The sequence below is a fragment of the Zea mays genome, chromosome 2 (genome assembly GCF_902167145.1).
Source record: "Zea mays cultivar B73 chromosome 2, Zm-B73-REFERENCE-NAM-5.0, whole genome shotgun sequence".
NCBI classification, from domain to species: Eukaryota; Viridiplantae; Streptophyta; class Magnoliopsida; order Poales; family Poaceae; genus Zea; species Zea mays.
Window position 1 is genome coordinate 37,829,337 of NC_050097.1, and position 17,190 is coordinate 37,846,526.

The 17,190-nt window shown below is 47.6% G+C and overlaps 1 protein-coding gene across 1 annotated transcript; it reads right to left on the minus strand.

Annotated features, from left to right (window-relative positions):
- Positions 1-184: 184 nt before the first annotated feature.
- Positions 185-10,251, minus strand: LOC100280563 (acid phosphatase/vanadium-dependent haloperoxidase related). Its single transcript, NM_001153482.1, has 5 exons — positions 9,993-10,251; positions 2,082-2,238; positions 1,750-1,800; positions 1,190-1,282; positions 185-705 (listed from the first exon to the last, which is right to left on the minus strand). The coding sequence occupies exons 1-5, from the start codon at positions 10,091-10,093 to the stop codon at positions 637-639; spliced, it is 471 nt and encodes a 156-aa protein (NP_001146954.1). The 5' UTR covers positions 10,094-10,251; the 3' UTR covers positions 185-636.
- Between the last annotated feature and the right edge of the window lie 6,939 nt (positions 10,252-17,190).

Sequence of the window (17,190 nt, forward strand, 5' to 3'; positions counted from 1 at the left end):
TTAACGTGTTCTGTCGATATGTTTGTTTAAAAATTCTTGTCAAATGATTCCCAGTCAAAACAGAGTAAATGAACTCCAATACACATCAGCTTGTCAATTCAAACAAGGTTTGTTTGGTATCTGGAGCTATCATGGATCACTGTAAAACTAAACAACAATGGCATCATCCCGCAACTCAAGGGGTCAATGAACCGCTTACCCCCTCCATATCAATGTTTGTCCTTTTCTAAATACATGACTCTAACTATATATCTAGATATAATGTATATTCAAATACATTGCTTTTAAATACGTAGCAAAAACAACATGTCTGGAAGAGCCAAAATGACTCGCAGTTTTCAATTAAAGGAGTATAAAGCAAATGCGACGGCATGGTATCGACCATACTGATCCGCAAAATGATCTTACCGCTGCTGATTGTATAACAAAGCTTCCATTACACCGTGGTTGGAATTAAAAGTGACCCTTTCAGATTTACAGCAACCAACTCGAGCTACAACCTGAAACCTACAGTCCAGATCTAAATTCGGTTAGAACTTTGTACTATCGAACACTTGGACAGCCAGAACCATGGGGAGATCATGTTTTTATGCTTTGTAGCCATCACCAGTGAGATATAGGGTGAACAACACTTGACTAAGACCTCCCGAGAGCCAAAAGCATAACGACAGCCATGAGGATTCCAAGGATGCAACCGGCCACGACCTGACATGTCCAAAGGAAGAATATGTTATAGTGTTACACCTAGAATGTTGCATGTACTATCTGATTGTGTCTGCTGTCAAACTGTTGTGTCAGATTTGGAAGAGAAGTTCAATCATCAGAGGTGATAACATGGTACATAGGATAAAGGAAATAGGCACATCTTGTTATCTGCACATGCGAACATGTTCTTAAGTTTGTTTGCAATTTAAGCAATTTTCAGGATAGTAAGGTTTTTACACGCTGAAACTGATTGTAGATCACAGGCTAGGAATGCTGTAGCCTATAGTTACCATAGTGCATCTAGCATCTCATATATTCATTATTTGAGTGTCACTAAATAAGTTCATTATACGATGCCCTGAAAAAGAACGGGCCTATATCCCAATCACTCTATCTTCATTGAGTATTGACTGTTTTTCCTAACCGGAAAGGCCACAGAATAGTTAAAACATCAAGAGAGATAATATGAAGCATTTAACTCAACCTGAGGAACAGTATGTCCAAGGATTTCACGCAGTGGCTTTGTCTCTGATAATGGGTGTTCCTCTGGCAGCTCATAGACAATTTGATTCAGCACCTGAAAGGATCCGCATAAACAGCACAATCATCAATCTTGCCTTGTTACAGGAATTTGAAAATGTCATTTAAAATGAAATTATATCTTCAAACATTTAACCAAATAAACTGGTGACAGCGCTTGTAAACAGGACAGAAATATCATTTCATAAGAAAAAGTTACTTGATGCTAATCACATTTGGACGTCAATGAAGAATTTGAAAAGTACTTTCATTCGATTCTGTACACATAAAAGTTTAAGTGATTTGACAACAGAACAAACATCCCAGATAAGAATACCCTTCAATGACTTATTTATCAAGTTCCTCATGGAAAGGGCAGACATCACCCAGGAAAATATACATATTTTTATGCCAATAGCAGAAAACTTATCAATGTAAATAAACCCAAATAGCAATTTTGCAGAAAATGTTGTGTTCTCTTTAAACACAAGACCATATATGAGTATTAGGGTGACAGTGGCAAACCTCTGCCTGCTTTCCGGCATGTAACCGAACTCCAAAAGCATCATGCATAACCTGCAAACAGAAGTACCAACTAAGTCAAATCAAAGGCTGCATTCATAAGAACAAGTAACATCTAGCAAGACATCCACATCCTTGAGTCACTGCAAGAAACAGACCAACTCTGAGTATTATTATCAAATGCAGTTGAAGCAGTAGTTCAACATGAAGATGTGCAAAGTACCTAAATGCAGAAGAGCTGAATCAAGCTAACAAATTAGCACAAAATAGCCCAGTATTTTATACAACTAGATAAACAATTAAAAATGAATTAATAACTTCAATAATGTTCGCACCACACATGCAAAGACTAGTGCAGTTGCAAATGTTGCACTACGAAAGCCTTCTTGGATTCCCACTGCCACTGAAAGTGCTGTCACTGTAGCTGAGTGGGATGATGGCATCCCGCCAGAAGCTATAAGTTGTCTGGCATCCCACCGACCTTCTTTGTACCTACACCAAAGCAATAAGAGTCAGGGAAACATTTGAAACAAATATATAAGCATAAATAGACGACCATCACCAGAGTATATACTAAGGTGATATGGACCAAAATCTATCATATCTCAATTTTGTCTGATTTAGGCCTCATTACCATTCCTATGCTAAGATGGACCCCTTACACCATACGCAAGGATTTAAATATGTCATTTAAAATACATATAACTTATTGATGTTTGTGAGTTTCTTCACTCCTTTTTTCTCCAAATGGATTATGGTCATGTAATTAGAGCAGAGCAAATATATTCTTAACAAACTAGATGAGATTATGAGAACAGTGAGCAGTGGCGGCCCTGAGATCTTAGAGGCCCGGGGCAAAATTTAAATAGAGGCCCATACAATTATGTTTTAATATATAAAAATATTAATATAAGTATTTAAGAAACATTTAAAAACATTTATATCAATATAAACACTCAATAAAATTTGGGTGTTCTTCAATATTACCATTTTTTAGTAGGAGATGAATTAAATTTAGGCTCATGATCATTCACACCATGTTATCTCGCGTTGTTGTCTGAGGCGTCTCGCCTCTCGCACCCTTGATAGACATACTGGACATACAATCACAAGCTCTTACCTCTCAGTACGAGTAGAACCAATTAATTAAAAATGAATCAGATCTATTTCACACCGTTTTATATATATATATATATATATATATATATATATATATATATATATATATATATATATATATATATATATATATATATATATATATATATATATATATATATATATATATACGTCGAATGGGTGGGGCCCTCGGAGATGCGGGGCCCGGTGCGGCCGCCCCGTTCGCCCGCCCTCAGGGCCGGCGCTGACAGTGAGACCAAATTTGGTATATGAGACCAAATTCCAGTTACATAGTGCTCCCAAATCTTTTGCCCTGTTAGAGTGGAAGTGGACGCACTAACCAATTCAACCCAAAATCTTAAGCTGTTAGGAAGAGGCGGGTAATTTACTTATATTATATTTCAACACTTACCTCACGTCGAGACTCTTTTGGGTCTCTAACGTGGAATAGGAGCGAACAACAATTATTTTATTTAATTGCGCTAACCAAGATTCAAACTCATGACCTCTAGCTTTGGTACCATGTTAGAGTTGACGCACTAATTAATTCAACCCAAAAGCTTAAGCTTATAGGAGAAGGTAGCTAACCCAGTTATACATTTCAACATGCCCTGATGTCAATTAGGTGTTTGGATGATTGCATCATTAAATGGTCACCAAGCAACCAATTTTGTCAACAATACCAGAATTGTAAAAAAAAACATATCATTGTGGTTCTGGGCAGCTAAAGAACAGTGAAACAATTAAATCCAATGGCAATGGCAAGGCCTATTTTCATGCGCCAAAACCAAATAGCAAAGTTACCATCTATGCTGACCTAATCTTCCAATGTTATCAAGGAAGAAGAAGATTTATTTAGATTAGTTACCATATATACCTAAAGCTGTTGGTTGTAACTAACATAAACAGTATGTGACCAAACACAAGCAAATTGACATAACCAAGCTGGTGCAACGCTGAACATGCTGGGATGTTTGTTTTAGTATTCCAAATAGAACCAGAATACAGGTCTTAGGTAAGCATAGCCCTAAGGAGAGAAAACAAGTCTTGTTCCAATGCACTTCATACCTTATTCGGACAACACAAAAAATGTTCTCAGATTACCAGGTGTTGAGCACCAAATTGAGCGCGGACGGTCCGGCCCTGAGGCCGGACGGTCCGCGGTCCGGACGGTCCGCGCCTGTGGGCCGGACGGTCCGCGCGTGCGCAGAACAGATTAGGGTTCCGAGTTTTGTGCTACGGTTGTTAGCTAAAATCATGGGATAAGCTCGGAAATTAGTTTGTAAAGGGTCCAGCCCCCCTCCTCTATAAATAGAGAGGTATACGGCCGATTTGTAATCATCAACAATCGAATCAATACAACTTTTATTCGCATTTTATCCTAGGAGTAGTTCTAGTCTAGTTTAGGTTTAGCCTCCCAATCCCCAAATTCTCCGCCTCTCCTTGACTCTACGTCGATTAGAGGAGTCTAGGTCGGCCTGCCCGAGCCTAGACACCATCTAGGATCTCTACTCCCCGACGGGGTCCCTCCCGAGAGCGAGATCCAGGCGCCGTCGGCGATCTTCCGCCGTCCCTGCGTACGTGCGGACCGTCCGGCCGTCAGGCAGAAGTCCCAGCCGCGCACCAGGCCGCGGACCGTCCGGCCACAGGCCGCGGACAGTCCGCCCTTGCGCAAAGAGCACCACCGCGCCTCGCACCAGGCCGCGGACCGTCCGGCCCTTGCGCGCGGACCGTCCGCCCCTGTGCAGAGGGCACCGCCGCGGTTCTTGTTGAGTGTTTGGCGCTCCGAAAAAGCGTCAACATACTTTTTGGCGACTCCGCTGGGGAAAACACATATAGACCTATCAAATCGGCCCTCAATGGCCGGTTCAAAAGATAGCTCTGAGGTTTCCACCAGCAATATCATCACACCGACATGGGAAGCCTTGCCGGCTGAAGAACAGCTCCTGTTCGAGGAGCGCCAGGAGCAGCTGATCCAAGAAGCAAAGGCGAAGTTCCTGGCTGACTTCAAAGTGGACAGGAACAACAAAGTCGTTCGGCAACGGGCGACAGATCTGGCTTCGCTCCGACCTACTACGATTACCCCAAATGTAAGTAGCACCAACGAACTCCAATCTCTTAAAGCTTACATAGACGAACAACGAGAACAGATGCAAAATATCATAGGGGTTATGCAAAACGATTGTAGGAAACTGGTACGTGCATTTGATAAATCTAGTATAGCAAATTTTCCTTCACACGAGGTTGAATTAGGAGATAATACGCGTAATACATCGGTTAAAGGTTGTCACGACCAGTCACAACCCCCTTATGGGATGCCGATGGACACATACCCTGAGCAAACGCAAATCGGCAGTAAACCAGCCGATCTACACATGTCCGGACCGTCCGCTCGCGAGCGCGGACCGTCCGGGTCAGCCACAGCCGGGCCCATTTTTAATGAGTTACCTAGACACGCACCCGAGCCACCACATAGGGCACCGAATTTAAACTATCCAGTCGGACGGTCCGCATACAACGACGGACGGTCCGCATATAATCACGGACGGTCCGGGTACGTATCCGGACAGTCCGCGCATGAGTCTTTTGAGGGGGATTATTACCTGAATCCTCGCCCGTCCCAACAACACTTCCCATCACATTATGCAATACACCAGCCCATTAATTCAGGATCCAGAGCCCAGGAAAGCTTTCCGGCCCCACCTAGAAGGCCGGAAAGAAACGATCAAACATATGAGCCATATAGGGCAAATGGAAATGCACCACGTAGCTCAAACCGATGGGGGGAACGACAACATACTAACATGCAACCAACCCCACCTATGTTTGACCGGAGAGTCGGTGGTCTTGCACCGGCTGCCATTGGTATAGTGAGGGAAGAAATAGCCGGGGCGTTCCGAGATAAGCTCGGAGTAAGCATGATCCCTGGGGGGCAATCATATCGGAAGCCTTATGACAGCCGATTTGATCACCACCCATACCCACAGGGAACCAGGATACCCGAGTTTGCAAAGTTTTCGGGTGACCAAGGAAAGAGCACGCGTGAGCACATAGGCCAGTTCCTAGCACAATTAGGAGAATTGGCCGACACCGAAGCATTCCGTGTGCGTTTATTTTCATTATCCTTAACAGGGACTGCATTCACATGGTATGCCGCGCTCCCTCCTAATTCCATTTTGTCATGGGGAGACTTAGAGCAAAAATTTCATGAACATTTCTTCTCTGGTGATTATGAGCTAGATTTAGTAGACTTAGTGACCCTACGACAAGAAAAGGATGAATCGGTTAGTGATTATATCCGGAGATTCCAGGATACGAGAAACCGATGCTTTCAAATTCATTTAACAGATAAACAACTGGCGGGAATAGCCTTTGATGGATTGCGCTATTATTTAAAAGAGAGATTAGAAGGCATCCAGTTCTTTACTCTGGCACAATTACATCAGAGAGCTTCGGCTTGTGAAAGCCGAAGCAAAGAACTAGTCAGAACGGTTCATCATAATGTCCCTATAGTAGAACACAATCAAAGTAGTTCGGACGATGAACCAAAGAAAGTTTACACTGCCGAAATAGTTTGGCCCGAGCAGGCCAAATCTTCGGCTTGCTACTCCTTGCAGTCAGTTCAAAAGGAACGACAGGAGGAGGTTAAGTTTACATTTAATGTCGGCAAATGTGATAAGATATTCGATGAATTACTAAAAAATGGTAACATTAAAATTGATTATATCGTTCCACCTGCCGACGAACTAAAGCGTCGCGCATACTGCAAGTGGCACAACTCATTTTCCCATGCCACTAATGATTGTAATGTGTTCCGACGACAAATTCAATCGGCCATTAATGAGGGACGATTGAAATTTCAGGAGGACACGGAGCCCTTCCCAATGAATGTGATCGACTTTAATGGCAAAAAGGTCCTAATTCGGCCCAACACAGCCGATAAGGGCAAAGACAAAGAAGTCATCATCGGCAACGCACGGGAGGTCGATGGAAACAACAAAATTTCTTGCAGGAAAGTGATGGCCGAGAAGACTCCTGATGGAGGGGAGACACTGAAGATAACCATCACAAACTCCAGCGCTGGGGGGCAAGCGCAGATAAAGGGACATGAGCGAGAACCCATACTACGCATCGCGGACGGTCCGGTGCCCAGGCGCGGACGGTCCGTAACATTACCGGACGGTCCGGAGCATTCCAGCGGACGGTCCGGCAACGCCGAAGAGCCACGACGACCACGTACCTTCAAACCACGACGACCAGAAATAGGTACGTGGAAAACTAACACGTTCAAAGCAACTGGTCGGTTGGTAAAATCTAGCCCGACCTTTGATCAATTATTGTCTAAATATGTGAAAAGGAAGGCTGGCCCAAGCGACCGGCCACCAAAGGGACCTCGCTTACCCACCCAGGTGCGACGGCAGGTTAGGCCGATTGGACCACCACACCAATCGGAAAGGATGGAAGGTCATAATGTTCAATTAAGACCTAACATACCTGCATGGACACCTCCACCACCATATCCAACTATGCCATATCCATATACATACATACCTCCACCATATGCCCCAAATCAGATGTGGGGCATGCCACCATACCCATTTGGGATGCCACAGTACCCCGCTTGGGGGGCACCCCAAACATCTGTATTCAATAGGTTGACACCTCCAGTACAAGATCGATTGAGAACCCCTCAATCTGGTCCACGAGCACAGGCCCAACAAGATTGCCGAACAACTCGGCCCCAAAGGCTGACTAATCCGGCAGGGGGGCATACAACTACAACCTCCAACAGTACGAAAAAGGGAGATGTCATTAAAATAGGAACGACAGATGTCGTCGTACAACAAAATAACAAAGGGCCGATGATTTTTGGTGAATCGGCCAACACAAACAAAAAAGAAAGTACGACTGTCAATAAAATAGCTGATCCAAAATACTCCATGCCTCGATGGTGCCCATCGGGACTGACACGATCGCAAAAGCGAAAATTACAGCGCCTCAGAGCAAAGGAGAATCAGGAAAAAGAGGCAGAAAGAATATTCAATGACACGCATCCGCAATATCCGCCACCGCAAAAGAGATGGAGACCAAAGGCCGTTGAGAAAAGTCAAACGGCCACAAAGATAGAAAATAAAACGACAACTGTGCATCTCTTTGCAGGTATGGTAGACTGTCCGGCTATAAAAGCCGGATCATCTGCACAGGACGCGGACCATCCGACCCCTGAGGCCGAACCATCCGCACTACACCAAGACACCTCCGACGACGTACCGACACCCATGGAGGAAGACGACCTGCAAGGAGAAGACCTGGTCGACTACGGAGCTACGCCAGAACACTTAGAGAATTAGGAAGGCAAGGTGACGAATTGGTCAGGACCAGTATGACGCTCGGCGATGTTGGGACTGACAGTTCGATCAAATCTAAAGGGATCACGTCCGTTGAGTCAATCATCGAGACCAAGGCCACTGCGTACCATCCTAGTAAGTGGCAAGATGCCTAAGAAAACCGATGTGATAACATCGAGTTAGTTGCTTTTGGTTCGCTCAGCTCCACCAAAAGGCAGGGGGGCATATGTTGAGCACCAAATTGAGCGCGGACGGTCCGGCCCTGAGGCCGGACGGTCCGCGGTCCGGACGGTCCGCGCCTGTGGGCCGGACGGTCCGCACGTGCGCAGAACAGATTAGGGTTCCGAGTTTTGTGCTACGGTTGTTAGCTAAAATCATGGGATAAGCTCGGAAATTAGTTTGTAAAGGGTCCAGCCCCCCTCCTCTATAAATAGAGAGGTATACGGCCGATTTGTAATCATCAACAATCGAATCAATACAACTTTTATTCGCATTTTATCCTAGGAGTAGTTCTAGTCTAGTTTAGGTTTAGCCTCCCAATCCCCAAATTCTCCGCCTCTCCTCGACTCTACGTCGATTAGAGGAGTCTAGGTCGGCCTGCCCGAGCCTAGACACCATCTAGGATCTCTACTCCCCGACGGGGTCCCTCCCGGGAGCGAGATCCAGGCGCCGTCGGCGATCTTCCGCCGTCCCTGCGTACGTGCGGACCGTCCGGCCCCAGGGCGCGGACCGTCCGGCCGTCAGGCAGAAGTCCCAGCCGCGCACCAGGCCGCGGACCGTCCGGCCCCAGGCCGCGGACAGTCCGCCCTTGCGCAAAGAGCACCACCGCGCCTCGCACCAGGCCGCGGACCGTCCGGCCCTTGCGCGCGGACCGTCCGCCCCTGTGCAGAGGGCACCGCCGCGGTTCTTGTTGAGTGTTTGGCGCTCCGAAAAAGCGTCAACACCAGGAAAGCCAGACAGCTAATAATCTAGTGAGATAATCTGCCAATACTATCAACGAAGAACCAGAGTAACTTTGGTTGCTTGCCATACTTACAGCCATTGTGCCCTTATAACCAACATAAACAGTATGCAACCAAACACAAATAATCCAATCTGCTCCCATTGAACACACTGGGATACTTGGTTTAGCATTCACAATAGGGCAGCAAAGCCCTGAACGGTGAGCAGATGCAGAATTCTGGGTTCCAAAGTGCTCCGTTACCTGATTTGCACAACACTAACATGCTCTAGGTGCTAACAGCAAAAACCAAATAAATAATAATGTGCTCCCAAGTCCAAGTGGTGTCTCCACTACTTGGGTACAAAACATACCAAAAGAACGGATCGCAAAAATTTCTATGGGGACACTAAAATTGCCGTCCAACTCCTACACCACATGCATTTGGTGTTTCTGCTACCTCTCATATACAAAATATCCTACGGATGCTTCGTGACTGCGTATTTTGCAAGAGCACAGAGCAGTGAAGCGGGGGAAAAGGAGCTGAAGCTATCATAGGATCTGCGGTCTGGCGTGCAAACCGAGCAAACGAACAACAAAAAAACAAGCTATAAAATCACTAGATACAGGGAACCATTGGCCGACAACTACAAAAGTTTCATAAAATTCCTTGGGCTAAGTATTGCTCGCACGGGACGGGAGCACCGAAAGCATAAGCAACAGCGACGCGCCGACAGGAGGATCCAAATCACCGCGCAGAAATGCAGCGGCGGGGCGGAGGCATGAGCGGGGGACGGGGCGGAGGGTGTACATACAACTAGCGGGTTCGGTTGGCTCACCAGGTGGTGAAGAACTTGGAGGACTGCGCGAGAGCGAACGCGAGGAGCGCCGCGACAAGCGGGTAGTTCACCAAGCCCGCGGAAGCGAGGGACGCCCCCATCTCGAAGCTCCTCTTCTCCTCCCGCCGGCCGGAGGAGTACCGTACCCTCCCTGCTGCCACGGAAGATACGAATCGGCCGCGAGGAAGCAACCGCGACCCCGAGGGAGGGGAGAGGGTGAGAGAGAGTCAGAGAGAGGACGAGGAGGCTTCTGGGTTTAACGATTGTTTGACGGGCGGCTCGCCGTTTATTCTTTCCTCGGCGCTTTTCGATTCGTATCTGTTGTGTGTATATAGTCCTAGGTTCTTCCTTCCTTACAGCTCGCAATTCGCAAGGCTGGTCCGACTGCCCGGTGCCTGGCTCTATGGTCTCCTGGATATGCTCCAGCCGCTGGATTTGGCTCGACGAATATGCTGTGCCCACTGAATTCCACGGGTACGAACTCACCAGCTCACGAACGATATTATTTCATCCTATCCGTGAAGCCAGACGCCGGACAGATTATGGGCAGACAGGCACATGGTTAGCGCAGCGGCCGCCTGCTGCGTCTGGTCCAATCCATCCAGAGTTCCAGACAGACGCAGGCCCACAGCCGTGCTAAGATCGGAAACGCACGAGTGTTCGCCTCTTCGGCATGCAATGCAATCAATTCGGACCAGATCTAACGAACAGGAACGCATGCAAGCAAGACCCACCAGCCGCTGTCGCTTTGGACCGGACCGGATGAGCACTGCGATCCATCATCCATGGCATGCCATGTGGCACCTGACCCCTGAAATTTGCCAAGCGTCGATGGTGGCCACGTACCGCGAGCAGTGATGGTTGGCCGATGGATCTGGAAGTGGAACCCTTGATCAATCGCTTCGTTGCCTTTGCTGTACAGTGATGGCTGTGCACCATTGCTTCCTGGAGACAGACACCTACCGTCGTTTTCCCCCCCCTTTTCTTCGCGCGGTTTCCTACTGAACCTTACCACACGGCAGAAGTTCCACGTAGCCCGCTTGGTTGGCAGTTGGCAACATCAGGATTGCTTGAATAATAAATACGGCGCTGCCCAGCACGGATTCAGACGATCGATCAGGATGGTGCTTCGTTTCAGGAGGTTACAAGCCTGCCTGTATGACGCGAGGAGATGATGATAGGGTAGGGTAGACAAACGATAGCAGAATGCTTGTGTACAACTACCAAATGAGGACTAGCTGGGAAGAAGGCTGTTAGCAGCACAGCAAAGGGAGAGGGGTAAGGGGAAGCTAGCATCAACATGGGGACGAAGAAATGGAACGAACGCAGACGAACGCAGACTAAAACTGGCGTAAGTGCTTTATTCTTCGATATACCCTCTGTTACAGACTTAAGGCATGTTTGGTTTGCTGCTTAACTTGCCATACTTTGTCTAACTTTTCTGTCTTCAATTCGGACGACTAATCTTAGGTAAAATGTGACACAATTAGTCACGAACCAAACAGCCCTTAAGTCTATTTAACTCAATGCCTGATTGCCTGGACACCACAACCCAACATTTACACGGCTCATTCCAGCCCGCTAACGTGAACACTTCGACGCCGCCTACGCTTCACGCTTGGCTCGTTTTCTCGTTTCTCTGTTGCCTTGCCTCCAGCATCAGCATCCACTTCAGTTTGCTACTGCTATCTTCTTGATCTTTTTTTGCTTGATCTCCAGCCTCCTCCGCTCGATCTCCATCATCGTGCTCACAAAGGCGCGAACCTATGGTAGCTCTCTATCACTGGTTGTGGCTTGCAAGCATTCTACTCGCCCTGAACTTTGTGGAACTCTCTATTGCCGTGGAGATGAGTACTGCACTGCTAGTCCTCCTTTTCCCACGAGTTTGACTAGTTCGGCTTTGGCAGCTTCCATGACCACTGGGAAGTCAACCTCCACATAGTGCCCCTGCCAGCCAAAATTTCAGCCTGTGTACTTGAACTGGTGGGAATGAAAAGTCATATGAGAGGGGAGAAGAGAGGGGAGACCAGAAGTGGTTCTTCGAGTTGCAGATGGAAAGGCTTGATATGCCATGCATAATTCTAGCAACGGCCCTTGGCGTGAATTTCGCAAACGAGTTGGTTTGAAAAGGAACACGGCAGCCAGTGAGGCCTTGTTCGATTACATTTTGACTACAGATTTATTCCTTTTTGATCTAGACTCAACTGAACAGACCCTAAAAAGGTGTTGTCATGGCGAATTGTGGGGAAGGCAAAAAATCATGATGGAAAATGCAGCGATCGCCCGTACCTTTACATCAGCTTGCAAGAATGGGCTGTAGGAAGCAAAATGAAATCACGAGTCAGATAAAGTTTTGGTTCAGAGCAATTCGATGAACAAGTGAATCATCGTTGACTGTTTGAAATGGGAAGATGATGCGTACATATCTGCTCCTGTGTGGCTGTTGAGCACAGCGGTCATGTCTGAGCTGGCGTAGTTATTGTTAGAATTTATAGGCTTGGCCCAGTTAAAAAATTCTAATAAATCCCAGGAAAATCTCAAAAGCCCATACAAGTGGATGACTAGGGAATTGGTGGAACCAATAGCATCATATTGCTAGTTCTAGTGGAGTAGAGCTAGCTTAAATATGGAAGTCACACTCACTCACCAAGTCATGAATGAGAGGAGAGAGTGTGGAGAGCCACACGAGCGCGCGCTCGCTCGCCTGGGCGGGGCGGGGCGGGGCGGGGCGAAGGGCGCGGGCGCACGACATGCGCGTGAATGGTCCGCCGAAATCTGGCCCCTCGCCTTACAGGGGCGCAGCTACCTTTTGCCGTTTGATTTTTTGGTTTCTTGGCTGTTACATTTATCCTAACCGATCGCTATAAAATCTCAACTGATCGCGAGATTTTTGTGGGCGGATAGGATCGGGGGTCGCGGACTCGGCCCTATAAAAGGAGCCCGGTAGCCAGCCTCCAAATCATCCCAGTTCGCTTTCGCCTCTCTTCACAGTTGAGCCGCCTTCCAGTTCTCTTCATCCCGACCGCAGAGGTGCATCTGCGATCAGGAGAGCAGGTCTCCGGAACCCTTCGCCTTCTAGATCCTGCACCAGGAGAGGCCGAATAAGGTTTTTGGGAAGCGTCTTCACGCGACTGCTCGTGATCTTTTGACCTCGACGACCCTACTGATTTCGCTACTTCGACGTCGTCGACCCTGCTGATTCTGGCGCGCGCCATCTATCAGTATGTCTAATCAATTCGCATCATCTGATTTGACTTTTTACTTCAGTGTTTGTGATTTTGTCATGATTTATATTCAGAATTTAATTTGGAATTTGTCTAATTATTCAACAATCCAAAAACCTTATTGTAGACAATTTCCTAGTTTTTCTATGGCTGCTTTTGCCGACACGCTGAAGCCAGAAAAGTTCAATGATATGCACTTTAAGAGATGGCAAGTCAAGGCCACGCTCTGGCTTACTGCTATGAATGTCTTCCATGTTAGTAAAGGCAGACCTGAGGGTCCACTGACTCCTGAACAGGAGAAAGAGTACGACCATGCCAATACTATCTTTACGGGAGCCGTTCTTAGCGCACTTGTTGACCATCTGGTTGATGCGAATATTCAGTACACAGACGGGAAAGAGTTATGGGACGCACTTACTACCAAGTATGGTGCATCGGATGCTGGCAGTGACCTGTATATCATGGAGAGCTTTCATGATTATAAGATGGTTGATAATCGCTCTATTGTAGAGCAAGCTCATGAAATACAGTGTATAGCCAAGGAGCTCGACCACCTTAAGATAGTCCTTCCTGACCGTTTTGTGGCTCGGTGCATTATTGCAAAGTTGCCTTCTACATGGAGGAACTTCGCCACATCTCTGAAACATAAGAGACAGGAGATATCAGTTGAAAATCTGATAGCGTCTCTGAATGTTGAGGAGAAAGCTCGGGCTAAGGACACGGGACCTAAAGGAGGCGAGGGCCACTCCAGCGCCAACATGGTTCAGAGGAACCACAACAAGGGCAAAGGAAAGCCAAAATCTAACAAGCCCAACAAAACTACCAACTTCAAGAAGAAGAAGAACAAGGCTGAATTGACATGTTTCGCATGTGGCGAAACGAGTCATTTTGCCAAGGATTGTCCTGATCGAGCGGATCGCCGTGGCAAAAAGGGCAATGTCAACACAGTGATCGCTAGCAATGAGGAAGACAAAGGGTATGGTAATCTACCTTTCATCTTCTTAGTATTTCAATCACCTAGTTGGTGGCTTGATACTGGTGCTAATGTTCATGTGTGTTCTGACATTAACTTGTTCTCTTCTTATCAGGGTGCCCGGGATTCTTCCGTCCTAATGGGGAATGGGTCACATGCTTCTGTTCATGGCACTGGCACGGTGGATCTGAAGTTTACTTCGGGAAAGATCGTGCAGCTGAAGAACGTGCGTCATGTCCCTTCTATACACAAGAATCTTGTTAGCGGAACCCTTCTGTGTAGAGATGGGTTCAAGGTAGTTTTGGAGTCCAATAAATTAGTTGTGTCTAAGTCTGGACAATTTATTGGTAAAGGATATGACTGCGGAGGCTTGTTCCGCTTTTCTCTGTTAGATTTCAATAATAAGTTTGTGAACCATATTTGCGCTAATGTTGATGATCTTACGAGTATTTGGCATTCTTGTTTGTGTCATATTAATTTTGGCTCTATGTCTTGGCTTGCAACCATGAGTTTAATTCCGAATATCACCATAGTCAAAGGTTCTAAGTGCCATAGTTGTGTGCAGTCGAAGCAACCTCGAAAGCCTCATAAGGCTGCTGAGGAGAGACACTTGGCACCTCTAGAACTCATACATTCTGATCTTTGTGAGATAAATGGTGTGTTGACAAAGGGTGGTAAGAGATACTTCATGACATTGATTGATGATGCGTCTAGATTTTGCTATGTATACTTGCTAAAAACTAAAGATGAGGCTTTAGACTACTTTAAAATCTATAAGGCTGAAGTTGAAAACCAACTAGAGAGAAAGATCAAACGTCTTAGATCAGATCGTGGTGGCGAGTTCTTTCCCAAAGTCTTTGACGATTTCTGTGCAGAACATGGCATTATTCATGAGAGGACTCCTCCCTATTCACCCGAGTCAAACGGGATTGCTGAAAGGAAAAATCGTACGTTGACTGACCTGGTGAATGCCATGTTAGACACTTGTGGTTTATCTAAGGCATGGTGGGGGGAGGCAGTCCTGACTTCATGTCATGTTCTGAATAGAATTCCTATGGGCAAAGAAGAGAAAACCCCTTATGAGAAGTGGGTTGGGAGAAAACCATCACTTTCATACTTGCGCACTTGGGGTGCATGGCGAAAGTCAATGTACCAATTAATAAAAAGCGCAAGCTTGGTCCAAGGACAGTGGATTGTGTCTTTCTTGGATATGCTTCGTGTAGCATAGCATATAGATTTTTAGTAGTTAAATCTGAAGTTCCTGATGTATATGTTGATACTATTATGGAATCACGTGATGCTACTTTCTTTGAACATATATTTCCAATGAAATGCATTCATAGCAATTCTAGATACTCTTCTGAGATAACTCCTGAACATAGTACACCTATTGAGAGTTTTGAACAGCCACATGAAATTGTCCTAGAGGAGGATGACAATGATGCTCCTAAAAGGAGCAAGAGACAAAGGGTTGAAAAATCCTTTGGTGATGATTTCATTGTGTACCTTGTGGACGATACTCCTACTACCATTGCAGAAGCATTTGCATCTCCAGATGCAGATGATTGGAAAGAAGCAGTTCATAATGAGATGGACTCCATTCTTTCAAATGGTACGTGGGAAGTCACTGATCGACCCTATGGATGCAAACCTGTGGGTTGTAAGTGGGTGTTTAAAAAGAAGCTCAAGCCTGATGGTACAATTGAAAAGTACAAGGCTAGGCTTGTGGCTAAAGGCTATACTCAGAAAGAAGGAGAAGACTTCTTTGATACTTACTCACCTGTTGCTAGAATGACCACTATTCGAGTACTACTTTCTTTGGCTGCCACGTATTGTCGGCGTTTCGAGACCGGGGGGTCCCTCAGGCCGACGAGTGAGTGCCGCGTGCCCCAGCCCAGATGGGTCGAGCGCGTGGGCGAGCGCGAAGGGGGGAAAGGAGTGAGGCAGCCGGAGACCGGCGTGAGAGAGGTGGGAATCCCGCGGCCTTCGTGTTCGTCCCGCGCCCAGGTCGGGTGCGCTTGCAGTAGGGGGTTACAAGCGTCCACGCGGGTGAGGGAAGCGAGCGGCCCCAAGAGAGCACCTGTCCCGTCCTCGTCCCGGCGGCCAACCCTCTCTAAGAGGGCCCTGGTCCTTCCTTTTATAGACGCAAGGAGAGGATCCAGGTGTACAATGGGGGTGTAGCAGAGTGCTACGTGTCTAGCGAGGGAGAGCTAGTGCCCTGAGTACATGACAATGTGGCAGCCGGAGAGATCTTGGAACCCAGCTAGTGTGATGTCGTGGCCGTCGGAGGAGCGGCGGAGCCTGGCGGAGGGACAGCTGTCGGAGTGGTTGTGTCCTTGCTGACGTCCTCCTGCTTCCGTAAGAGAGCTGAGAGTCGCCGTCGTCACAGGGCATGCGGGGCGCCATCATTGCCTATCTGGTGGAGACAGCCAGATGGGACACCGGTCTTGTTCTCTGCGGCCCGAGACAATCAGACAGCTCGGGGTAGGGTGATGATGGCGCTTCCTGTTGACATGGCTGGCCTGCGCCCTAGGTTGGGCGACGTGGAGGCTCCTCCGAAGCCGAAGTCGAGTCTGTCTTCCATGGTCGAGGCCGAGTCCGAGCCCCTGGGTCGGGCGAGGCGGAGGTCGTCGGCAGAGGCCAGGGCGGTGTCTGAGCCCTGGGGTCGGGCGAAGCGGAGTTCGCCGTCTTCCGGGGCTGTGCCCGAGTCCGAGCCCTGGGTCGGGCGGAGCGGAGTTCGCCGTCTTCCGGGTCTTAGCCCGAGTCCGAGCCCTTGGTCGGGCGGAGCGGAGTTCGCCGTCTTCCGGGTCTTAGCCCGAGTCCGAGCCCTGGGTCGGGCGGAGCGGAGTTCGCCGTCTTCCGGGGCTGAGCCCGAGTCCGAGCCCTGGGTCGGGCGGAGCGGAGTTCGTCGTCTTCCAGGTCTTAGCCCGAGTCCGAGCCCTGGGTCGGGCGGAGCTTCCTATGGCGCCTTTGGCAGGGCCTGGCTTCCTGTCAGTATCAC